A 26,061-nucleotide genomic window follows, 5' to 3' on the forward strand; every position below is an offset into this window, starting at 1 on the left:
GGGATCGTCCCTGCCTGCTCCTGGGATCCCCTGTGTGTCATTTACATGAACGGGGATGAACCCGGGATAAACCTTAGGTCTAGCTAAGGCCACAGAGGCACAAGTTCATGTAATGTATATATGAACATATATTCTGTGCCTCCATATAAGCAAAGCATGAGAAAAGCAGGTGGTTTTTTCCACAAATATGAATTGCAACCAAATAAGAGTCTTAGCCAATCCAGTTCTGGACCCTAGCATGGGGGCGCAGGGGGGCTTTGACCCTCCCAATTGGGATGGGCTCCCACTGTGCCTGCAATTTATATTGCCAAATAGTGCTTCTAACCACCACAAACAAGTGTTAGACCTTGCTCTCGTTCAGTGGGATGTGCTTCTGAGTATATATATATAGGATTGCACTGTAACTAAATGGATGAGTAGCTGTTAATGGCCCAGGAGATGGCCCAATTTAAAAAATGACAAACCCAAGCACAAGTACTATGTTTACGTGCCCAGAAAGTACAACTTGGCTTACTTTTATTCTAGCCTCACATCCTAGCCATTTCTGAGGGCAGGTCACAAATAGGAAGGAATCAGGAAACAGATCCAGTATAAACTCTTCATTCAGCAGGATTGTCTAGCAGCCCCCACCCACCCTGTTCCGACAAACTTGAACAACCCAAACCATAAGTCGAGAGCAGGTGTGCCTGTCTCCAGGCAAACCACTCTGTCAACTTCCACTGCTTTGTATATAATCAATGATCAATTTTAAAACTCCAGCTGTACTTGCAGGTGGTAAGAGCTTATTAGCCTAACCCTGGAGTCTTCCATGCAGCACCTCTGGGTGCCCATGAACACCTCCCCAGTGCCTGCTAAGCCTCACCCTGTCCCTACTCACTGCTCCATTGAACACACACACACCCCTCCGATTCTGTCTTAATCCACCCCTGTGCAGAATCTGATAGGTGTGTGTTCATAGGAAGGAATGACCCTTTCCCCACTTTGGAAGTGGAACGAGAGCAGTCTCATACTTGTAGAAGAGAAGAGAAGAAGTGAAAAGAGCTCACTCCTGCCTACTTTCTCTTTCACCTCTGTATTTCCCCAGGCTGAAATGACCAGCCTGGCAAAAGGTGAAATGATCAGGATTCATGCTGCAAAAATGTTGAACATAAAATAAAATGGAGGGCTGGGAAGAGTGGAGAAGGTCAAGGGGGTGAGGAGAGAAGAAAAAAGCAGAGCGGTTCTGCGTTTCCTTTTTCTTTCTCTGGGTCTCTGCGGTACCCCATCTTGTGTGTGTGTGTGTGGTTTCCTTCCCCCCATTCGCCAAATCCCTTCTCCAGGTCTGCGTGCCCGTAGTTCCCTTCCCGTCCCCTCTGTTTGTGCATTTGGAGCATTTTAATTTCCACCCTGTCTCCACTGTGTGTTTTCCCTCTCTCTGGGTCTTATAGCACAGCAGCCATTTTATGAATGAGTGCCCCACCCCCATCATGGCAGCCATTTGATGAGGGCAGCTGCAACACTCTCAAAATTCTAAATGTGTCCATGGACCCAGAAAGGTTGGGGCTTTTGGTTCAGTTAAAAAAAGGGTTTCCAAAGCAAAATAAGTGGAATTCCTTGTAACAGAGGCACCACAGATATTCAGATATAGGAGAGGTTCTAGAAAAAAAGTGAAGAATACACTAATTTTACCAAGGCATTGAACATTCCAGTGCAACAGTAATGGAAAATATGGACTGGAAAATGTGGATATCATTTTAGCCAGGAAGAAAATACTTTCATCATCCATCACTGCAAGTTAGAGAAAGTGACAAATCTAATCCTACTCTTTAAGCTTTTCATTTCAGTTTTAGGTTGCACTCTGTGTACAATGTCTTGGGACAAAGCCCTGTTGAACTCAGTAGAACTTACTTCCAAGTAAACATGGGTAGCATTGTGCTGCTATTCCAAATTCAGATCTTGGCTGAGTTTGTATTCTTCATCTGGAGTGTCATCTTCCGTTTGTATATCATGTTCATTCTCAGTTACTTCATCATCTTCTGATTGGTTTTCCTCTCCGTTATCCAACATCTCCTTGGGAATCTGACTAAAATCTTCATCCACAATGATCTCAGGCAAGGGTTCTTGAAGAGTTACGCTAGTACTTACCTCACCAGGTATCTCATCCATCGTATTCTTTACAACATTTAAGTCACCTTGATCCAGTTTGTCTCGTAATGCCTCTTGCTTTGACTCAATAGTTTCAAATTCTTCTGGAATGTTCACATCTTTCTCTGTAGTTCTCTTCTATTAATGGAAATAAGTTTCATCTGCATGAACACAGGACCACCCCCCTTTTGGAAACAAGCTTTCTAGAGATGTGCACATTTTTGGACATTACATTCTGTCCATCTGCAACCAGTCATTCATGTTCAAACTACCCAGACCCAGATAACTATCGAAACAACAAGGGAGAGGGCCTTTTCAGTGGTGGCCCCCCAATTATGGAATGATCTTTTCGGCGCCAGGTTAAGACCTTTATCTTCTCCCAGGCATTTAACAGCATTTAACAACATGACCTGAGTTTGTTTGTTTTTAACAGACCCCAGAAGAGCTGTTTTTTATAAGGATACTGTTGTTTTTATGATTTTTATGTTTTTAAACTTTATATATTTGTTTTTAATGTTTACTGTTTTTAACTTTTGTAAACTGCCCAGAGAGCTTCGGCTATGGGTCAGTATATAAATGCAATAATAATAATAAAAATCACAAGTAGTTTTAGTTGGTACTGCTTCTGCATATCAATAATCAATGTATTATTTCGTAATACATTTCATAAATAATGCATTTCCCTTCTAGGAAGGTACTTCGAATTTACATCTCAACAAGGAATATTCCATTCACAAAGAGAGAAAACTAACCTAGTGAAAATTCTTTTCATAGCCAAGGAGACATTTCTCAATTCTAACTTTTTCTCTCCTTATGTTAACTGTTTTTCACTGTTGGAAGGCTGGCTTAATGTTGCACTGACCGCTCTCTATAATTTTGGTCTATTTGTTACATATTTCCTGTGCTCAGGATGGCCTGACAACAGCTTCGTTCAGTTCTGTGTCCATTGCAGATGTTTCCTCTCTGACTCAGCCATCCTGGAGATCCAATCGGACCTCCTACTATATAGGCAGTGGCTTTTCAGCCCTGCCTTCCTAATCCCAGAGGTGAAACCTCACCCAACAAGGAAGGTCCTCCTATCTGCAGTAAAAATAGAAGCTCACCATATAGAAGTCCGGGGAAAAACAATCCGCTCTAACATTTCAGAATACAAGTTCTGAAAGTTGCCTTGTCTTGACACCTGTTTTTATACCCTATTTTTTAAAACCTGTGGTTGGGGGATATTTGATGATAATATTGCGTACTTGGAGGGCAACAGTGGATTAAAGGTTAAAAACCATTGCATTTGACCACTACCAACCCACCATCTTATGGTGGAATTGAGAGATCCCCATAGAAAAACAATGGATTTTAGCATAGTCATGTGTCTCCCCACCACTCTAAACAAAAAGTAGCAATAAAGACAGGAACAATGAGCTTTCAGCATGAAGACAGAAATTCCTTCTTCAAACAATGAGCTACTCTATATATGATCTCTGTGCCCTTAACATTCTGTAGGTCTTAGAAGTTCATAGATCCTGGAAGTTCACAGGGTAATTCTTTTTATTTTAAAACATGTTTCTTTTCAGTAGAGAAACTTTTATAGTTTTTTTAAAAAATATTATTCCGAATGAGTGTCTCTGGGGTACACAGAAACCACTCTGTTCGTTTGGGCTGGATTTGTTTCATTTCCAAACTGACATTCAGCCACCCAAGTTTACTATTAAAGGGAAATATAAGATATGGTCACATACATGTTTTTCAGCTTGCTACTCACTTCATTTAAACTATTTTCATCCTGTTCTTTAACAGTCAGCAGATCTGGTGCTCCGTGCTTTTCAGTTAATTCTGCAATAGTATTTTCCGGTTGTCGCTTTGCAAAGATCTTGATAAAATAAAATAAAAAACTGAATTTAGTTAACTAAAATGATTGACCAAAATGGTGACTCATCTATCTGGTTTAAAATCCAATGCCTTTAAACTATAGTGCTACTGACCTGGTTTTGGAACTCTACTTATGCTATACCTCACATTAAAATGGTGAATTAGGGTGACCGTATGAAAAAGAGGACAGGGCTCCTGTATCTGTAACAGTTGTATTGAAAAGGGAATTTCTGCAAGTGTCATTTGTATATATGGGGAACCTGGTGAAATTCCCTCTTCATCACAACAGTTAAAGGTGCAGGTGCCCTGCCCTCTTTTGTATCTGGTCACTCTAGTATAGCTCCTGCACTTTAACTGGTGTGATGAAGAGGGAATTTCACCAGGTTCTTCATATATACAAATGACACCTGCTGAACTGTAAAAGATACAGGAGCCCTGTCCTCCTTTTCATATGGTCACCCTAGGTGAATCAAATATTATTTTTTAATGTTAGAAGACTCAGACCTTCTGCTGCTCTTCAGATTTCTGAGCAATTAGGAGTTGTTCAGCTTCCAGCTTCTCTGTCCTCTCCAGTTCTGCAAGGGCCTCTTCATGTTCACCTTCCAGCTGGGCCTTCTCTGTTTTCCTCTAGAAAAGCACAAGGCACAGGCAAATTGGAGAACACAGAAAATAAGAAGGGCCCTGATGCTGGATCAGACCGAGGGTCCATCTAGTCCAGCACTCTGTTCACACAGTGGCCAACCAGCCATCGGCCAGGGATGAACAAGCAGGACATGGTGCAACAGCACCCTCCCACCCATGTTCCCCAGCAACTGGTGCACACAGGCTTACTGCCTCGAATACTGGAGATAGCACACAACCCTCAAGGCTAGTAGCCATTGACAGCCTTAGCCTCCAGGAGAAGGATGAATTGAAATCCAATCACTTTCAGACTGGCTTTCTTCAACTTTTGTTTTTTTAGAGAGAAAATATGTGTCACCTTTTCCTCTTCGTTTATTGTTTTCTTGTAGCTGTAAATCCAGGATGCCAGGAAATTGATGGGATCCACTGGCTGGCGGTCAGCCACCTCTGCAAGTCCCTCCGCCAAGCATTTTCCTAAGCATTCCTTGAGATATTTTACATCCATTCCCATCTTCTACAAAACTCTGCGTTGATATTATGCATCAGATTAATTCTTTCAATACTGTATTAATGTTTAACGTATTAACAAAATAAATCTTTTAAAATCATTCTGGAGAAAGAACCTCTACTGCAACCAAGTTCCCTCCCCACCTGATTTATTTATTTATTTATTTATTACATTTCTATACCGCCCAATAGCCGGAGCTCTCTGGGCGGTTCAAAAAAAACACAAACACCTGTTGCCACTGTAAATTTCTTTCAAAGAGAATTCTGTGCTGAATATTACTTGTATTTTCAAAGCACGATTTTCTTTTTGCATCTAACATAAATAACCATATTTAGAAGCCAAACCATTCGGACTCCCTACATGCATTACACATATGCAAGGCTCCCACCTTTACGCCTCTTTTCACAAAAGAGATGCTGGCAAGAGACTCCTATACAGACCTGGTTCAGATGATTAAACAATCCGCAGTTTGTTAACTATGGGTTGTTTGTGAATAGTTAAGGAGCCCATGAGCTGGCTCCTGATGACTTACCTGCTTCTGTTTTTTTACACAACCCAGGAACATTTCTGGGTCATTTGATGTGACATTCATACCGGAACTCTGAGTTCTTGAAGGAGAAACAACCCAGAGTTTTAACCCAAGAACAAACCATGCGTTAAAATTCTTTATTATTTATCCCTCATCAACCCAGAGTTCCGGCTTTGGATGTCATGGAGAAGAACTCAGGAATAGGGTGTTCCTGGGTTGTTTACAAAGCAGAAATGGGCAAGCAGCCAGGAACCAGCATACTTGCTTGCTCCTGCACATTCACAAATAACCCATGATTTGTTAACCATGGTAGTTTAGTCATGTGAACTGGGGCACAGAATAGCACATTTGGGAGGTAAAAGAAAGTATATGTGCAGGGTGTGGGGTAGGGATGGCAAGAGACTGGATAAGTTAAGTAATATTTATAGAGTATAGAGTATATATTATCTCTGGCCAGATCTACATCTTGTGTCAAATCATTATGATCCCATCATGGTATCACTATATCCTCTTGCACATTTATATCTCATAGGACACACAATGATATTTGTTGTGATACTTTGAAAAATGTGAAATAAAAAGCAGGAAATAATACTATGAAAGCAGTATATGGAATGTGTAATGTGTTCCAACAGTGACCAGTGCTTTTCAATACCACTATAATGCAGTAGTGTAGCTCTAGTCTCAGACAATAATTCTTATAACAACATTCCAAGAGAAAACTATTTATTATCCCCATGTCATAGGTAAAATGATAGCATTTTCAGGGGAAAGAATTGGTTTGAAATAGAAATGGTCATGTGTGTGCCAGATATTAGGACACATAAAATAGATAATGCCTTACCTTTTACCAGACCAAATTCTGTTGTAGGACCATGCAGTTGAGAAAGCACTGTTAAGAAAGCAGACAAGAGTTCCAAAATTTTGCAAGTAGCAATTTAACTAGGGGTGCTTCCAGATGGGTAGAAGTGCCTCCCATCAAAAGACAATGAGCAGCTATTCCCATTTTAGCAGATTGAATGGGGGTGCGGAGAGAACATAAGTAGTGCCCTGTTGGATCAGACTAAGGGTCCATCTAGTCCAGCACTCTGTTCACACAGTGGCCAACCAGCCATCGGCCAGGAACCAACAAGGCAGGACATGGTGCAACAGCACCCTCCCACCCATGTTCCCCAGCAACTGGTGCACACAGGCTTACTGCCTCGAATACTGGAGATAGCACACAACCCTCAGGGCTAGTAGCCATTGACAGCCTTAGCCTCCAGGAATTTATCCAACCCCCTTTTAAAGCCATCCAGATTGGTGGCCAGCACTACATCTTGTGGTAGTGAGTTCCATAATTTAACAGTTCAAGCAACAGTGGGGAAACATGGTAGGGTTACAAATAAAAGAGGTCATCATGTGGACACAAAACCATCCACCCACCCTGCAAACGAGGGTCTGCAATTGCACAAGAAAACCCTGATTTGGAAGCATCCTCACCTTGGTCTAATAATAATAATAAAAACCGAGTAAAGGTTTAAATATTTTGTAGAGAAAAACTGAGCAACATTTTTCCCAATCAACCATGCTTCCAGAGCAGGCATTCATAATCCCATCATCATCATCATCATCATCATTTGTATCCCACCTTTTTCCCAATGCTAGGCCTCAAGGCAGCCTTACAAAGTTTAAAATATACATGGGGGGGGGAGAGAGAGAGAGAGAGAGAAACAAAACCATAAACATTTAAAATACACAACAAAAAATAATAAGACATTAACATAGATGGCGGGCCACAAAAAAGTTTTAGCTTGCTTCCGAAAGCCCATCAAGGAGGGAGCCAGCCTAGCTTCCCCGGGAAGAGAGTTCCAGAGCACCGGAGCAGCCACCAAGAAGGCCCTCTCCCATGTGCCCACCCAGCGTGCCTGTGAAGAACGTGGGACTGAAAGAAGGGCCTCTCCAGAAGATCTCAAAGCACGGGCAGGCTCATAAGGGAGAAGACGGTCTTTCAAATAACCTGGACCCGAACCATCACCCTGCCTTCTCTGCTCACAGCCCCACACACTTCTTGCACCTTTTCCCTTGCAGTGGGAAATCCATTAAGCACAAAAAGAAGATCAAATGCCTGCGCAATGCCCTTTTGGGCAGTGTTAGGACCCTTCTGTGTGGATGCAACCTAAGTCGATAAATACCTTTAGCGTGCAATCCTATGCATGCGTAACCAGAAAGAAGTTGTAGGACTTCTTTAGGGTGCAATCCTATGCATGCGCAACCAGAAAGAAGTTGTAGGACTTCTTTAGGGTGCAATCCTATGCATGCGCAACCAGAAAGAAGTTGTAGGACTTCTTTAGGGTGCAATCCTATGCATGCGTAACCATTAAGAAGTTGTAGGACTTCTTTAGGGTGCAATCCTATGCATGCGCAATCAGAAAGAAGTTGTAGGACTTCTTTAGGCTGCAAAGAACAAAAAGTTATTTCAGGTCACGCATGCACTCTTAAAGAGTTTAAAAACTATTCAGACGACAGCCAAGCGCCCACCGAGCTACACAGAGCCCTACCCTCTTTGCCTTGGCCCGCGGAGACAATGAGGACTATGCCACTGCGGAAAAATACGCGACCCGCTTTGAAGGATTCTTGCAGCTACCTCGCTTCAATTGTCCGCACCAGGATCCTGTCTTGGGGGCGCGCGCGCGCGCACTCCCGGTTGCGCAGCAACCGGACGCCCAGCTCCAGCCCGCCGCGTCACAAACGCTTCGACCCCCATGTAGGCACGTGAGCCGCCTGCGGGAACCTGATTGGCTTAGGCAGCGTCCCCTACCTGGGAGTAAGACCCATGGAAAACGATGGGCTGCGTTGTGAATGGCCACGTGCTCGGTACAAAAGCCCTGCTCATGGCTCCTTCGACTCAAAACCGCTGCTCAGGTGGAGGCAGATGCTGTTATGCGCCATCCACTTGCATGCAACTCGTGTTTTATTTATTTATTCATTTATTAATTACATTTCTATACTGCCCAATAGCCGGAGCTCTCTGGGCGGTTCACAAAAATTGAAAACATTCAAAGTATAAAACAACAGTATAAAACCATAATATAAAATACAATATAAAAGCTCAACCAGATAAAAACAGCAGCAATGCAAAATTACAGATTTAAAACACCTATTTAAAATTTATTTATAGACTGTTAAAATGCTGGGAGAATAAAAAGGTCTTCACCTGGCGTCTAAAAGCATATAATGTAGGTGCCAAGCGAAACTCCTTAGGGGGCTCATTCCACAGCCGGGGTGCCACAGCAGAGAAGGCCCTGCTCCTGGTTTTGACCCCTCTAACTGTTTCAAATGGAGATTTCCAAATCAAACAGGACTCTAAAGGTGGTGTTAGGGTCACCTAGTAGACGGTCAAGGAAGGCTCAGGCAGCAGTGGAGGCTGGTGGCTCCGATGTCAGTGGAGCGGTGAGTCCGCTCCAGGTTTCAGTCACAACCAGCCTGAACTCGAACGGAGCTATCCAAGGTGCTGAACTCTCCCCTCCTCCCAAATTAGGTTCAGAACCTTGGATAGATCCTTTGGAGTTCTGGCTGGTTCTGAGTGAAACCCGGAGCGGACTCACCGCCCCACTGACATCAGCACCACCTCCCCACTCTGAGGAAGGACCTCTCAGAGCGAGACATTTGGGTCAGGCAGATTCTCTCCGGAGAGCCATGCTGGCCATCTGTCAAGGATGCTTTAGGGTGGATTCCTGCATTGAGCAGGGGTTTGGACTCAATGGCCTTGTAGGCCCCTTCCAACTCTACTGTTCTATGATTCTCCTGAGAGTCCCACAAAGTCCACCCAGAGTCCTCAGAGTGAGGCATTGGGCAGAGGGTGCTCCAGAGACCTGTGCTGGCTGCACTCCTGCTGAGACAGAGGAGTGATTGACATGATTTTCTGGAGTGCAGGGCAGACTGTCGCCTCGCTTTGAGTACCCCTCAGAGTCAGATCACAGCCTGCCGCTCCAGAGATCTCTGGCAAGAAAGCAGTTGGCAAGGCTCTCTGGAGTGGCCACCGAACCCTCCAGAGCGGCTGCCTATTTATTTATTTATTTATTTATTTATTACATTTTTATACCGCCCAATAGCCAAAGCTCTCTGGGCGGTTCACAAAAATTAAAACCATAATAAAGCAACTAACAGTTTAAAAACACAAATACAAAATACAGTATAAAAAGCACAACCAGGATAAAACTATGCAGCAAAAATTGAAATAAGATTAAAATACAGAGTTAGAACAGTAAAATTTAAATTTGTTAAAATTATGTGTTAAAATACTGAGAGAATAAAAAGGTCTTCAGCTGGCGATGAAAGGAGTACAGTGTAGGCGCCAGGCGGACCTACCATGTGCCTCACTAAGAGGTCCTCAGAGTAAGACATAGGGCAGGTGACAATGGCCATTCCAGACAGCTGTGCTGGCTGCTTTCCTGCAATTTCATTTGCTACAGCAAGAGAACGCCGAGCAGGGCTCTCCAGAGTGGCTGCCATCTGTATGCTTCACTTTGACAAGTCCTCAGAGTAAGGCATCAAGTGGCAGCAGGGCACGCAACTCTCCCAGCGGCGGTGGAGCATGTGCAGGCTGATGCCTGAGATGGGGGATCCATCCTGCCTTTGTAAGGGCAGCTCTGCCCAGAATGCATTGCTAGGTGTAATCCAATACCTGCTACTCCTACCATTGATTCATTCAGCCTGCAAATTTCCATTTTGAGAACTGCAGGCCTCATTGCCACAACATCCAGCCAAATTTTGAGACTTTCCTGTTCCTTCCCCGATCCCGCTTTTTGTACCATCAAGTCTGATGAAGAGAATTCAAAAGCTTGCACACTTCTGTAACATTTTGGTTGGTCCTAATAAAGGTATTGCTCAACTGTGGAATTAATAAGGGATTCCCTTCCCTTCCCAATTATTATGGACAAAACTGATCTTCTGACCCTGGATGAAATAACTATCTCCCGATCCTGCTTGGATATAAATAATTCCTACCTTTTTTGTTTGCTTTGTTTTGCTTTATTAATTGGATTGAGAAATCTTCATAGCATTATATACTGGAGGTCGAAATGTTTAAATTGCGTTCATTTCTTGTTGGAAGCCTGTATAATGTAGGTAAAAACGTGTTTCTGTTATTTTTTGTTGCAGATCCAATACTGATGTGGTCACCTTATGGCATTTGTAAAAGGAACTAATAAAGGTTATTTTTAACCTACCTTTTTCTTTCAACAAAGGTAGGTTCCTTTTTTTATTATTGTATTCCTTTTACAAATACAGTAATGGATAGGTGAGTATATCAGTACTGCACTCATACCAGAAATAACAGATACAGTTTTTACCCAGATTATACAGGTATCCGACAAGAAACTAATGCAATATAAACATTTCAGTATGTCTATATCTATATATCTATGAAGACTCCCCCAGCCGATGAATAAATCTCTCTCTCTCTCTCTCTCTCTCACACACACACACACACACACACACACACAGAGGGTAGGAATAATATCTGTCAAACGAGATACAGAACCTTCAGGGAGATAGCTGCACAGAGATAGAACACCGGTCCGTTGCTAAGATACCAAACAGAAGCATCCAGACTTAACTGTCTTCTTCTCTAGAAACCCACAGAGCTTATTCTTATAGAAGAGGCTAGAGTGAAGAAAATACCCATGCATAAGGAATAAAGCTGCTCTTCTCATACGAGTTTGTTGTTAGAGAGGTACTATTTCCATATTCTTAAATAGATCTCATAGTCAAATAGCAGCTGAGTAGCTTCTAGTTCACTCAAATCTCCTTTGAGTGAATTCAACTGAGGTCCAGTTCCCCCATCGATTTCTGACATGATAAAACCACCATGGCTCCAATTTATCCCAATTTCTTTCTTCTGTGCTATTGTGCAGCACTGAAGTAAGCGGGATGGGTATAGTGTTACATAAATACTTTATTATAGTTCCACTGAAATAATTGACGCTTTTATTGGAACTTTATAAAATATATATTCATATTTTAAATGTTTTTAAATGTTTTAATATTGTACCAGGTTTATTTTTTTTATTTTTTGTATATCTCTATCTGTTTTAACTGTACATGTTTTAATTTGTAAAGCCGCCTTGAGTCCCAGTATTGGGGAAAAGGTGGGAAATAATAATAATAATAATAATAATAATAATAATAATAATAATAATAATTTTATGTCCAAAAAAGCAAATCTTTAATTATTTCCCCCCTTAAGTTAATTTCTTGGTTTATTCAAGTGTCTTGGCAGGTTTTCTTGATCTTCAAAACAGCTTATAATAATTGAAAAAATAGAAATATAATGGAAGTCTACTGCTCAAAGTGTTTCCCCCCATTTTAGATCAAGAAGCACATTAATCCCTGACACTGATACTCTGGCAACAGGAAATGGAGACTACATATCTCAAAAAATGCCTTGGCACATGCTTGGCGGAGGGTCTTGCCGAGGTGGCTGAACGTCGGCCAGCAGACCCAATTCTGTACTTGGCACACTGGATTTACAAATATAAGAAGAATATGTTTGAAGAGCTACAGGTGAGGCTCCTGCTTCTAAACTCACTATGGTTAGGATCTTCGAAGAGTAAATGCTGACATGGGTTAAAATTGTCATTGTTATGGAAATGATATTGTGTTGTGTTAGGTGAGCCTCATGTGGCGCAGAGCGGTAAAGCAGCAGTTTCTGCAGCTGAAACTCTCCCCACGGCCTGAGTTCGATCCCAGCGGCAGCCGGCTCAGGTCGACTCAGCCTTCCATCCTCCCGAGGTCGGTAAAATGAGTACCCAGTTAGTTGGGGGAAAGGTAATAACTGCCGGGGAAGGCAACGGCAAACCACCCCGCTATAAGGCCTGCCAAGAAAACATCAGTGAAAGCTGGCATCCCTCCAAGAGTCCGTAATGAGAGAGGTTCCTTTCCTTTTCCCTAGGTGAGAAGACTATTACTCTAGATTTCTGTATTGCTCTCTGTGCTTGCTAAATGGCCAGTTAATATTCCCAGAACCATTAATGATACCATACATACGTTCAGGTTGGATGCTGGAAATCAATACTTCCAAGTCCCCATGCAAATCTGGGGTGCTTGCAGACAAAGGACTCTTCCATCTTTTCTTTCATAACAGCATGGCTGGCTGGGGCATGCTGGTTGTTTGACTTTTTTCCTGTCTAAATATGCATAGGATTGTGCTTTAAGAGAAAAGACAGAAGAAACTGTGGGAAAATATGAGAGCGTTACAGTTTGAAGATGAGAACTGGCTGGTGCCCACAATTGCAGTGAGGGAAATAAGCCACAGAAATAACTCAGCACAGGGGTTGCGTGTCACTGGCCCCTCGGACAAGCCATGCCATTCAAATTTGAACAACATGGCAAGCCATGCCAGTGAGAGTAATTAGGGATACCTGTCCGGCATGCGCAGTGGGGTTAGCCGTGTTGTGACCGTGCAAACCGGATCAATGTCTTCACCCAGTGAATTCCATCAATGAGGAAGGGTGATGGCGCCATGAAAAACTCAGCTGGAAACGCTTGTGGTTGGCCCTTCCATTACTAAATTAAAATGTGGTCAACCACTTTCATTACTAATGTCAGAGATTTCAAGGCTGAGGAAGTGATCCTATGATTTCATTTGCACAATCAAAATAAGCACACGCCATGATTTAAATAAGCTACTGTGGCTTTTTAAAATTGTGTGTGGGTGGTGGGGGGGGGGCGTGATTTCCATAATCACCACCCGGGCATGGCTTGTTGTGTCCTCCGAACCTGGGTGGTGTGGCTTGGAGGAGGAAAACTCTTCAATAACTCATGGACTGTTACAGGTTTATTGGAGAGTTGTTTCTCCCTCCAACAAGCCATGCTGCCCAGCTTAAAATGATGTGATACTCCACATCTAGACAATGATTTTAGAAATTATGACCTGCATATTCCTGGCATGCACTGTGATTTACTTTGATTGTGTGAACCAGTTCTATCTGCATCCAGAGAAAATCATAGATAAGGACAGCCTTCAATTTACTGAAAATTCAAGCTCTGTTAGTGTGTAGGCTTTTTTTTAACCCTTTGTCTGAAATTATTGGGTGAAATCATTCAGAAAGAACTATTTTGGCAATTTTTAACATAGATTGAGGTCATAGCTAAATGGGGCTTTATCCTGGGGCAATCCCCAGGATCGTCCCTGTGCGTCCACATGATGCACAGAGGATCCTGGGATCAGGGAGGGATGATCCTCCCTTGCCCCAGGATCTCGCCTTCCACTTTAGGCCCAGTGTTTCCATGGTCTCGAGCCCGAGACCGCGGGACGTGTGGCCAGGCGTCACGGTTTGTCCCAGCTCCTCGCAGTTCCTCGTGAGGAGCCAGGACTCACGCACGGGGCGCACAGCTCCTCAGGAGCTCTGTGCCCATCGGGTGGGGTGGGGGGAGCGGGATTTTTTTTTTTAAAAAAAAGGACTTACCTTTTCCGCATGAGCGCTTGTGCGCTGCTGCCTCTTTTAAAAAATGGCAGGCGCAACGCCTCTCCCTCTGAGGTCGTCGCACACCGTGTGAACAGAGGGGGAGATCTCACGATAGAAATATTGTGGGATCTTCACCCCTCCATCCCACTAGACCACTAGGTCTAGCTGAGGCCAGAGAGAGAGAGAGAGAGAGAGAGAAGGCTGAGGTTTTGCAGCTGGAGAGTAAGGACTAGTCTTGGTGAACTCCAAGAGTATGTAGTTGCTTTTGGAGACCAGATGCTGCTTTAAAAATTAGGATTATGTTTAGGTGGCTGTCGGATCTATTTCCTCTCACCCACTATAACTGACTCTACTTGTATATTTGTACACCAACAGATATAACAAAAATATCAGTTAGTTTCCAATAATCTCATGCAACAAGTCATCTGAACCTCTAGAAGGTAATCCTGAAAATTTCTGCTACTCGGGGAAGTAGCAAATATGAAACTATGTATCTGTTTTTCATTCTTTTTTCTTTTTTAAAATGAATTGCTAGAGAAAACTGGAGAGGGATGAGCTGGAGCGAGAGCGTGAGGAGGCCCAAAAAGAAGTGGAAATGTTAGAAAAAATGAAAGAAGAAGAACTTTTGATTCAGCAGAAGCTTGAAGAAGAAAGACAGGTGGGACAATGTAAAATAATAATAATGCACCAACTGACCTTGCTCCCTTTCCAAAGAACTGAGGGTTATTTGATTATATCAATACTGGGCCTCAAGGCGGTCTTACAAAGTTTAAAACATACATTGTAAAACCTAGGAAAAGAAATGTAAAAAAAAAAAGGTTTAAAATGCACAACAAAATTATAAGTCATTAACATAGATGGAGGACCAACTTATTCTCCAAAGGCCTGCTGGAACAAAAAAGTTTTAGCCTGCTTCCGAAAGCCCATCAAGGAGGGAGCCAGCCTAGCTTCCCCAGGAAGAGAGTTCCAGAGCACTGGAGCAGCCACCGAGAAGGCCCTCTCCCATGTTCCCACCAAGCGCGCCTGTGAAGATGGTGGGACTGAAAGAAGGACTTCTCCAGAAGATCTCAAAGCACGGGCAGGCTCATAAGGGAGAATACGGTCTTTCAGATAACCTGGACCCAAGCCATATAGGGCTTTATAGGTCATAACCAGCACAAACCAAAACATAATGTAATAATAAAAAAAAGTCTTAACCGCCTGCCTAAAAATCAGGCCAAGAGGCCCATATAGGGTGTTTTTTTTTTTTTAAAAAAAAAGGAGCCCTCCATCTATAATGCAATCCCTGCACTCTGAGGGCCTTGCTAGATGGAGGTTTAGCCCGGGGCTCACCCCTGTGTGTCCAGATGACACACAGGGGATCCTTGGGTCAGGCAGGGGTGAAACCTCCCTGGACACGGGGTAAGTGAAACCCCATTTAGCCCAGTTTTTCCTGCGGTCTCGGGCTCAACCCGAGCATGTTGAGCAGCGGAATGGGCATGTAGCCCGTTCCGCTGCTGTTCCCGGCTACCACAGTTACACATGAGTAGCTGGAAACAGTGGCAGATGGGCCGCAGCGCTCCTGCCACCGCTGATATCCCCCAGCCTGGGGGACATCGGCGGCGGCCATCACAGGCCGATGGGACATCGGCAGCAGCGGGAAATGGAGGCTAGGGACATGGGGGGGGGGTGATTGGTGGCCGGCGACATGGAGGGGGCAGGAATTGGCTGCCAGCGACATGGGGGGCGGGAATCGGCGGCCGGTGACATGGGGGGGCAGGAATTGGTGGCCATGGGGGAATGGGAGATCATGGGGGTATTCACGGCCAGGGTGGGGAACTTGGGGTCAGGGCCCCCGAGAAACCCTATTTTTTATAAAAACAACCCTTACCTAGGGTGACCATATTTGGGAAACCAAAAAAGAGGACACCTAGTGTGTGTGTGGGGAAGCAGCTTTCTGGGTCCTGCAGAAAGTACGTTATTCCCCCGCCACCTTAAAGAACCCGATTGGAGTGGAGGAGGGGAAAGGATTTCATTCTGCACCACCACCATCCACTCCAATTGGGGCCTTTTCTATAATGTCCACGAACGACCCACTTTCCCCTTTAAGACCTCAATTGGAGCTCGGGGTGGGGGAATGATGTGCCTCAAGAAAGCATGTCATTCCCTCCTGCCATGCTAATGGCAGCCTTAAAGGAGAAGGTGTGTCATTCCAGGACATTATTGAAAATTATAGAAAATCCCCCCTGACACCATGGAAAGAACAAAAACCAGGACAAATCCGGGGAAATCCTGACAGTTGGTCACCCTACCCTTACCTTTCCGGTGGTGCAGTCCTGTGCACGGAGCCCCTTTAACAACAACAAAATGGCAGACGTGACAGGGCTTTGTCGCGTCTGACGCGTAGATAGGCGCGATGGCCCGTGCTAATTGTAGCGCAGCCTCGCCGTGCCTGAAGCACCGATTTTCAGGTAGGTCTAGCAAGGCCCTGACTCTCTCTTGGGAAGGAGTTCTTGCTGCAGCAAAGAAGGCCCTGTCGCTCAATGCATCAACCAAACTAGGTAGTCTTCTTCCTTCCTCCTTCCAAAGCTAGAAATCAGTATGCTAGTTTTGAATGCAGAAGGAATGTAGGCAAACAGGAAAACGCACTCTAACAATTTCAGTAACAAAAATAAAATTAATGCAATAATCCCAATGAAATAATTTCTTTCACGTAATGCTTAAAAGTTGGGAAATGACCACTTTTACCAGCCAGCCAGCTGCCTCAACTACTTCACGGGATACAAGGGGGACGGGAGTATTAAAATCTAGAATGCTGCTGGGAAATGGAATACACATCTCACAAATAAAAATACACACAAATCCAAAGTCGTTATTAAAGGGAAATCTTCGTGGTGCAACATTGTTTCCATCTTTGTCATTCCAACACATTGCAAAGAAAGCCCAATTTCCCATGAGCATATTGTCTAGCTGATTGTCTCCTCCTCCTCTCACTTCATATGTCAATTTCATCATTAATGCCATTTCCACAGTTTAAAACCAGCAGCAGCAGTACCACTCAGAGGTTTACACAATGGTTGGGTTCGGATGACATGATAATCAATGTGGGAGGGGGGAAGGAGTTGATTATTGTGTCATATGAGGGGAGACACACAACACACACACAACCAAGAGTACGCTATTTCGCCAGTTTAAGCAATGGAGAAAAACAGCTGGCTGCTCCGTTGCTTATCAAATAATCAATTGTTTAAGATGTCGTGTGGAGGGCTCCCCCCCTCCGTTGAGTGAACTATTCCATTGGCCATAGAGTTCTCCGGCAGGGGCGGCCGAAAACACAACGGCTGCTCCTATACAGCCGGCAGAACTCACAATGGCTGATGGAATGTGGCCAGGAAGACTGGGGGAGGAGAGAGGTTGGAACACGGGCAGCCCAGAAGGACGCCGGGACTTTCAGCCACGCGACGGGGGGAGGGGCAACATATCGTGTGAGGAGTAACCCCCATGAACGCACGGTGAGTGCGCTATTTTACCCCCCGTTGCCTAATGTGTCGTCCGAACCCAGCCAATAACTGCAGCCCACCATGGCTTATTTAAACTGCGATAGGGTGCTGTGCGTGAATATTCAAACTATGGCAGGTGGTCTCCATGGCTTGTCACATCATCTGAACTCCACCCACAATTCTAAAACAGACCATTGTAGTGGCATTTGGTTCCCCCGCCCCTACTAAGAGTATCTACTTGGTTCACATGACATGGTAGCCCATTGTGGGTTAATTTACCTTTCAAGTGCTGTGGTGTGTGCTGGCCACCATTATGAACTTGCAAGCCCCATCCAGGGGCTGCCATGCTTGCTGTGTCACGCGAACCCAGCCAGCGGGGGTTATTTGAGGGTTAAACAATCCTCCCATAACCAATGGTGTGCTTTAAGGTAATGCAAGGGTAGTTTAAACCTCAAATAACCCCTGCTGGCCAGGTTCAGCAACATCTGGTTGGGGATTGCATATTCATAATGGTAGCTGGCAGGATTGTAGCTGCTCGAGGGTAAATTAACCCACGGAGGCCTGCCGTGTCATGTAAACTGGCCCACTGATTGCAATCTTCTGTTTTTCCTTTGGCTGTCTTAGAAGTTGAACTCCATCCCAATTTACAACTCATGACCTAAAGCCATGAGCTGTAACTTGGGAGAGCTAAAGTGCATCCTATATGCAAATACCTATGACAAAGCACTGCTCATCCCTTCTTCAAAAGAAAAGCAGTTTCAGGAGGAGGGACATGAAGTAGAGAAACAACTCAGGAGGAAGAATGAAGAGCAGAGGTGTTTAACCCTTTTCCCCATCTGCCAATCCTCCATTCCAAAGTAACCTCCAGACCACATAGGCCAGCATTGCCCTATGGACTACAAGAATGCTGGTTGAAACTAACCTCCAACGCCTTAGCTAGACCTAAGGTTTAGCCAGGCAAGTAAGTAGGGAGGGAAGCTTACCTGGCTCCCCCGTCCGCCACCGCAGTCCGTGCGTTGGCTTCAACTGCCGCCCAGGGCCTGGGCGGCAGTTGAAGCCAACACACGGACTGTGGCAGACAATGGAGCCAGGGAAGGGGGGAGGGGGGCTTACATGGCTCCACCATCTGCCGCCACCGCGGTCTGTGAGGGGGCAGATGGCAGAGCCAGGTAAAGGGGGAGGGGGGCTTATTCGGCCCCCATTTTGTCCACCCTTCCCCACTTACCTGCCTCCACCATCTGCTGCGGAGGCAAGTAAGTAGGGAAGTGGGGGGGGGGGGCAAAATGGCATCCGAATATCGATCCGGACCTCCGGATCTCGCCCTGGATCCGGTTCCAGAGCGGATCGGCAGAGGTCCAGATTGACCCAAAGCGGTTCGGGGAGGGCGTGCACAGCCCTAATTTTCACTAACTGAAACACTTGCATGGAATGGCTGCAGGCACAGTTGGAACAAGAACGCGAAGAACGGGAGAGGATAGAAAGGGAGAAAGCAGAAGAGCTTTTATTGGAGCAGAAACGACTAGCAAACTTGGAGGTAGGAGAAATACTATCAACCGTCTTTTTTATTGTATGTGTCCACTCAGCCTTCTCCCAAACATGGCTCCAGTTGAAGGATGGTTTATTTCAGATCTCACCTTCCACCGTGTTCACCTGCTCTTTCATTGACAGGTTATTTTTTAAATCATATCTGTATTCCACTCTTCCTCCATGTCGATCAAGGCAGCAGAGACAGGCGTATCCCATTGCCACCTTCAAAACAATCCTGTAAAGTAGGCTGGGGCAGGATCTACACTACTGTTTTAAAATGGTTTATAACAGCAGTGACAATTGTTGGGGCCCAGGACACACGCCATGTACAGTTTTCAAACCATTTTCAAAGTGTCATATCCTGGTTGGTGTAGATCTGGAAAGAGGGAGGGAGGGAGTGTGATTGGCCCAAAGTTACCCAGAAGCTTCATGGCTGATCAGGGGACCTGAAATCAGGTCTCCCTGAATATAAGGCTGAACACCTTCATTCTCTACTATGTTGTACTGGCTCCCCAGATAGAAGTAATTTGTCCAGGGGTGTAGTGTCCAGTTTTGAAGTGTAGACACATATCATGACAGTCCAAAGGAGCCATACCCCAAAGGAGAGTCCAAAAGTGCAGGCAGCTGTGTTGATCCATATCAACAATCTAGTTCTAGAAGTTTTCATCTCCACCAGGAGAAGGCGCTTTGTATAGCTACATGGTCTCAAGGGCGACTCAAGACTGAACCACCCTAAAATACTTTGCATTGCAACAGGGAACAATACATCGTTGTTAAGCAAATTCAGTTCCCACCAGCTACTGTGAGAATTGCAGCTAAGCGGTGAGGGAACAGGGGATTCTGAGGGGGGTGGCAGATGATGTCAGAGTCCCTGCTAATAAAAAAGTGCCACTGCTGCATTCCTGTGAGCCCTGGATCCACTACACCCCTAAATTTAAGTAGCAGATCAGACTCTTTGGTGGAGGTAAAAGATGGCCATTCAAATGTTCAATAGCTGATATAAAAATGGGGTGGGGGGAAGGAACGAGGCAGCCAGAGGAGGATGCAAGGAGAGGGACTCTGAGCAAACCACATCTCTTCCCTCTAGCTGCCCGTTCCTCCTCACTTGCCCCCATTTTTTTTAATTTTTATTATCTGTATCTGCACAGCTGCACAGATACAGATAATAAAATTCAAAAAGAGGGGGAGGAACGACCCCGTTCCTCTCCTCCCCCCCCCCATTTTTACTTTTTTACTTTTACAGAGGCGTGGGGCTGCCCATGGCAACCAATCAGGGAGCACCATGGGCTCCGCTGCCAAAAAAAGTCGGGGTAAATGTACAACGTTTTTGGAGCGGAGTTTCCAGGGTTTGCCCCCGGATGCCTTCGCGGTGGCGGCTGCGTCATGTAGATGACGTGCCGCTACTGCAAAGCCACCATGGAGCAAACCCTTAGTGTAGACAAACCCTCTGTCGCGTAAGGGATTTTGACTAGATCCACACTACTGCATTATAGCGGCATTGAAGTGCACGGATAACTGTTGGAGCGCAATCCACATTCAGTCTGCTGCTTTCATAGTGTTATATCCTGCTTTTTATTCCACATTCATAATGATTTGACACAAAGTGTCGATCTGGCCTTTTTTGTCTAGCCTGATTCGTTTCCAGTATTGGAGTTGCCCTGGGAGATAGGTGCCTGAAGCGATAGCATGTGTGGAGCAAGTACAGCTCCCTTCATCTACCCACCTCTTCTGATGTTAAATAGAGACACTTTCACTTTGGAAGTGAATGGGGCTGATTTATGAATAAGCAAACACGGCTGACCCTGCCACATCTAATTTGGCCCCAACATCTGTAGATTTAAGATACCGTACTGGCCCTATTGAACTCAATGGCCCCTGGTGTGACTTAGGCCTTAGCTAGACCTACCTTTTGTTCCGGGGCAGAGGAGGGGAGATCTCGCGTTGGGATTAACGCAAGATCTCTGCCCCGTTTACACGTAAGGCACGACAACCTCAGGAAGAGAGGTGTCGCACCCGCCATTTTTTTTTAAGAGGACATAGCGCACGAACGCTCGTGCGCTAAAGGTAAGTCTTTTTTTAAAATTTAATTTGGTTTCCCTGCTCCCTCCCACCCTAACCCCGAGGGGCGCAGCTCCCGGCTCTATGCGAGTAATCACGTGGAGCGAGGTCAAGCTGCGGAAACGGGCCAGACATTCCGCAGTACCGTGGAAAAAGCAGGCCCAAAGAGGAGGGCTATATCCCAGGGCAACGGAGGGATGATCCCTCCCTGATCCTGGGATCCCCTGTGCATCATCTGGACACACAGGGACGACCTCCAGGTTCGCCTTCGGATATAGCCAGGTCTAGCTAAGGCCTTAATGTCTTAGGGCCTTGCTAGACCAGGGGTTAGTGCGGTGCTCGTCCCGTGCTCGTCCCTGTGCGTCCAAATGACGCACAGGGGATCCCGGCCTCAGCCAAGGCTTGAGCTGCCCTGGAACCACGCTAACTAGAACCGCCTGTAGTGTGGTTCTTCCCGCAATCCCGGCCTCAGGTCGGGCTGAGGCCAGGACCACGCGCGTGTGAACCGGTCCGCTGCTTTTCCTGGCTACCGCACTTATGCGTGAGTAGCTGTGAAAAGAGGCAGATGGGCCGCAGCGCTCCTGCCGTCACTGAGTTCCTGGCCTCTGTTTCCCACCACCCCCATGTCCCCGGCCTGTGTTAGCCTCTGCTGCCGAGTCCCCGGCCTGTGATGCCCGGCGCTGCCATATTCCCCGGCCAGGCATCACAGGCTGGGGACATTGGGGGGGGGGAGGAAACAGAAGCCGGGGACTGGGGGGGGGCCAGGAACATCGGGGGGGGGGAAATGGAGGCTGGGGACATCAGGGGGCGGGAAACTGAGACCAGGGACATGGGGGGGAATTGTGGGTGGGGGACATTGCGTGGGGGATCGGACATCGCGGGTGGGGGCGGGCAGGGGAAGGAGAATGGGGCTGGGGGACATTGGGCGGGGGATCGGACATCGCGGGCAGGGCGGGCGGGCGCGGGAATGAGAACGGGGCGGGAGAAGGAGACTTTTTTTTAAAAAAAAACACCCCTACTTACCTTTCCCGGCTCCTGTGCTGCTGCTGCCTCTTTAAAAAATAAAAAAAATGGTGGCCGCAACAGCTCTCCTCCAGAGCTCGTTGCGGCTCACGTGTAAATAAGGGTGAGACCTTGCGTTATTCACAACGCAAGTTCTCCCCTCCTCTCCCCCGGATTTTCGACCAGGTCTAGCAAGGCCCCTGGTGTCTTAATCACATTGCAAAATTCAGTGAGTCTGCCTAGGAACAATGAATGGGAACTACAGACTATGCTCTCAAACAGGTCCCATTCATCTCAATGGTCTTTACACAGGAGAACCTTTGTGTGCAGGAGATCCTGCTGATTCAGCTCATTGGCCTAAACATAGCTGGAGGATCTACACTACTGCTTTATAACTGTTGGGGCCCAGGGCACACTCCATAAACTGTTTTCAGCCAGCTTTCAAAGTGCTACATCCTGCTTAGTGTAGATGTGGCCTGGGTTGGACTTTGACTTGATGAGCTTATGTCACCTCCGTTTCGTTCAGTGAAATATATGGTCGAATTGTTTAATTCATCATGGTCTTGAAAATATTTCTTTACATTCTAGGCGAAGGCAGCAGCTGAAAAGGAAGCAACTTCAAAGACCTTAGCTGAGCTGACAGATAAATATGGTGCTCCTCATTTGAGTAGAGTTGAAGAGATAGATGAAATGGAACAGTCTGAAGTAAGTACAACAAAAGGACAAATGCAGTCCACGTATTCATAACTTACTGGATCAGACCAAAGGTCCACCAAGTCCAGCCTCCTGTTTCCCAGAGTGGCCAACCATATACTTCTAAGAAGCCCAGAGAACAATTAGGCAGATTAAAAATAATAAACAAATAAGCAAGCCCACAAGCAGGGCATGAAGGCTAGCAACCCCAGCAACTAATTTTCAGTGGCCTGCCGCCTCTGATTCTGGAATCCTCCTCTGGGAGGAGGTTGCCAGCATGGTCTGCCAAGTGCTGTGATGGTTTCAGGTTTCAGATAAAGTGTAACTTATCTAGAGGGCAGCAGGTTGAGGAAAGCTGTCATAAATGATTAAAATGGGCCTATATTCTAGGTATTCATGCCAAAAGGCACAGATCCCTTTTCTCCAAAGTGGGGAAAAATGGAAGGGTGCCTTTTATTCTATACCAATAACACTGCTGAAGTTCTTACAAGGTATATTAAAAATAATAATAAGAGAGTGATCCTATGGCCTCTAGGCAGGGTCTGGGTCTCCGTGGATATTTTGGATTTCTGGATCTGAGATCAGAGATAGCGCTCTGACCTTGGAGCTGGGAAGCCGTGTGCCCTGCTCCCTTGCAGCTGGTGTAGAGAGAACTGTGCCGGCTGCCTCTCTGAAGTCACAATAGCAACTATGGAGCAGGGGTAAAGAGGTCACTTATGCGGGCGGGGAGGGAAAGGGCCAGATAATGCTGTATCCCCAGGTCTCTCCAGCCTCCTTCCCTCCCCCAGCTAGATCGGCAAAAAAGACCATCTAGCTAAAATGCAGAGCTGGAGGTGCAGCGGAGGCAATGGTCACCACTACTGCACCTCCAGCTCTGGATTGGATCCAATCCTAAGTATCCAATCCTACTGGGTTGCTCTAAAAAGAAAAAGAAGAAGAAGCCTCCCACCACCCACACTTTAACCTTGAATGTATCCGAGTACAGGCTGTTGGAAATATTGAAAAAGTCAAAGGAAAAATTCCTGAAACACACAGCATGTATTTACTCACTGAGCAGCCCGAAGGCCATTTAAAAAACCGCTTGCCTTTTCTAGATAACTTCCAAGCTCTAATAAACATAACGATGAATGTATCTCTTTCTCTCCTTCTCCCTTTTCCTGGCTTCTAGCATGCAATGACTGCTATAACCGAGTCTGAAGATGAAGAGGTACCATTCTGATAAATAAAGTTCTTTTCCACCTGCTGCTTTGATTCAATGCCTACTACAAACCTAGATGATCCACATCAAGAAGACGTAGAGATGTTTAGGGCTAACTGATGCAACGAGTTAATTCAATTCAACGGTAAAGTCAGCCCCCACCCACGAGAAACTAAAAGCAGGTAGAATAAAATAGTTCCTGGTTATTTGTTTCCTGGTACCTTCATGTATTTTATTTTTTAATTTATTTATTTGTGGCATTTATATACAGCATAGTAAAATCTCTCAGTGGTTCACAATATTAAAATACAACCATGGGCAATGTAACCTAATCACTAGGTGGGATTGAACATGCATGAAACACTAGTGGCAAGACCTGGGCCAAGTTAGGGTGGTCTTCTGTGTTGCCTAATCAGTTACTGTGGTTAGACTGAATGTTACGAAATCTTAGATCTCAAAAATACTGGTCCCCTGGAAAGAGTCAGGAGGCAGACTCTGGAAAGTAGAGGCTGAACGTGGATGGAATGTACCCTGGTTCAGCTTCTAGTCAAGATGGCAATATATTATCTCCAATATTGGAGGCAGTATTCCTCTGAATACCAGTTGAAGGGGAACACGACCAAAAGGGTTCTCTTGAGCTCCCGTCCTACTTGTAGGCTTCCTAGGAACACCTGATTGCCCACTGTGGAAACACAAGGCTGTACCAGATAGGCTTCTGGTCTGATCCAGCAGCACGCTTCTTAATCTAGTAGGTCTATTCTATCCCATTTTCACATTAATATGCAATTTAAAATAATCTGAACAGAAAAATTCATATTTAGACATGTATTTAAATACACGTTTTTGAATGTGTATTCTCTCAAAGTTCACATTTCTAAATGTATGTTATCCCAAAAAATGCATTTTGGTATGATTTGAGCCAAGAACTACGTCGTAAAATTTGGAGAAGTGCGAAGTCCTAAGGATAACTAGGTCCTGATCCACACATTAGTCTGAGGGGTGCAGGCTGAGTCCGTTTTCTTCGGAATGCAGACCAAAGTCCTCAAGCATCCCTAAGGGAAACGTGAAAGGTTTGTGGGTGGAATCAATAGCAACAAAAAATTATTGGGTAGGCTATGAAATGTATCAGTTATTTTAATCTCTAAATACTGGTTACATGCGAGATAGTGGTTTTATTGTCCAGACTACTTACAGCACCAGTAGCTAAGCAGAGATTGATATGCAGGAAGGTAATCTTTAGGGGTGTGCACGGACCCCCCAATCCTCTTCGCGCCCGATCCGCAAATTGCAGATCGGGCCCGCTCCGCCCCGCCTCGATCCGCCTGGGGGCCACTCCGCTCCGCTGCAGAGCTCCGGCTCCGAATCAGAGCTCCGCAGTGGCAGGGAATGGCGTCAGGTAAGGCCCCCCTCCCTCCTCCTCCTTACCTGTGTCCATCGCGGCCCATCCCAGCTTCACTAGAGCCCGCGGCTCAACCAGGAACTGTAGGCCCCAATTGCGGCCTAGTCTTCCTGTTTGAGTCCTCGGGCTCTAGTGAAGCATCCGCGGGACTGCGGACGGACGCAGGTAAGGGAGAAGAGGGAGGGGGGTTTACCTGGCCCTGCTGCCGTCGCCGCATGGGCGGCAGCGACAGCAGCAGGGCCAAGTAAACCCCACTTACCTTTTTTTGCGGAGCTCCGGATCGAGGCAAAGGATCCGCCTTCACCTCGATCCGCTCCGCAATGCTCCACGGCTCCCCCGATCCTCTTCGCCTCCGCCAAAGCCCCCCGATCCGCTCCTGCTTCTCCGGTCTGAGGAGAAGCGGAGCACATCCCTAGTAATCTTAGCACAAAGCAGGAATATCAGGTGAGGATAAAGAGGGATACAAATTATTTGGCAATTACGCAAATTCTAACATAAAACTATTAAATATTTCAAAGTGCTACTTATAATACAACTAGACAGAGAAGTGTCTGGGAGCTATAAATACCCCATTATTAATAAGGTTAGACCCCTTGGTTCCTTAATTGTG

At 45.7% G+C, this 26,061-nt stretch overlaps 2 protein-coding genes across 3 annotated transcripts; one reads left to right on the forward strand and one right to left on the reverse strand.

Moving 5' to 3' along the window:
- Positions 1 to 666: 666 nt before the first annotated feature.
- LOC134402288 (DPY30 domain-containing protein 1-like) lies at positions 667 to 12,779 on the reverse strand. 2 transcript variants are annotated; one of them, XM_063131664.1, is made up of 6 exons: positions 12,675 to 12,779; positions 6,490 to 6,537; positions 4,967 to 5,132; positions 4,492 to 4,614; positions 3,881 to 3,988; positions 667 to 2,262 (listed from the first exon to the last, which is right to left on the reverse strand). In XM_063131664.1, exons 3-6 carry the CDS (start codon positions 5,117 to 5,119, stop codon positions 1,918 to 1,920), a joined length of 729 nt encoding a protein of 242 aa, XP_062987734.1. In that variant the 5' UTR covers positions 5,120 to 5,132; positions 6,490 to 6,537; positions 12,675 to 12,779; the 3' UTR covers positions 667 to 1,917. The 2 variants fall into 2 exon arrangements, with proteins under 2 accessions (XP_062987734.1, XP_062987733.1); XM_063131663.1 differs by lacking the exons at positions 6,490 to 6,537; positions 12,675 to 12,779 and adding an exon at positions 5,505 to 5,610.
- On the forward strand, positions 12,045 to 24,089 carry LOC134402289 (DPY30 domain-containing protein 1-like). Its single transcript, XM_063131665.1, has 5 exons — positions 12,045 to 12,191; positions 14,631 to 14,753; positions 19,013 to 19,108; positions 22,750 to 22,866; positions 24,023 to 24,089. Exons 1-5 carry the CDS (start codon positions 12,045 to 12,047, stop codon positions 24,071 to 24,073), a joined length of 534 nt encoding a protein of 177 aa, XP_062987735.1. The 3' UTR covers positions 24,074 to 24,089.
- Positions 24,090 to 26,061: the final 1,972 nt, after the last annotated feature.

Source organism: Elgaria multicarinata, chromosome 8, assembly GCF_023053635.1.
Source record: "Elgaria multicarinata webbii isolate HBS135686 ecotype San Diego chromosome 8, rElgMul1.1.pri, whole genome shotgun sequence".
Classification (NCBI taxonomy): domain Eukaryota; kingdom Metazoa; phylum Chordata; class Lepidosauria; order Squamata; family Anguidae; genus Elgaria; species Elgaria multicarinata.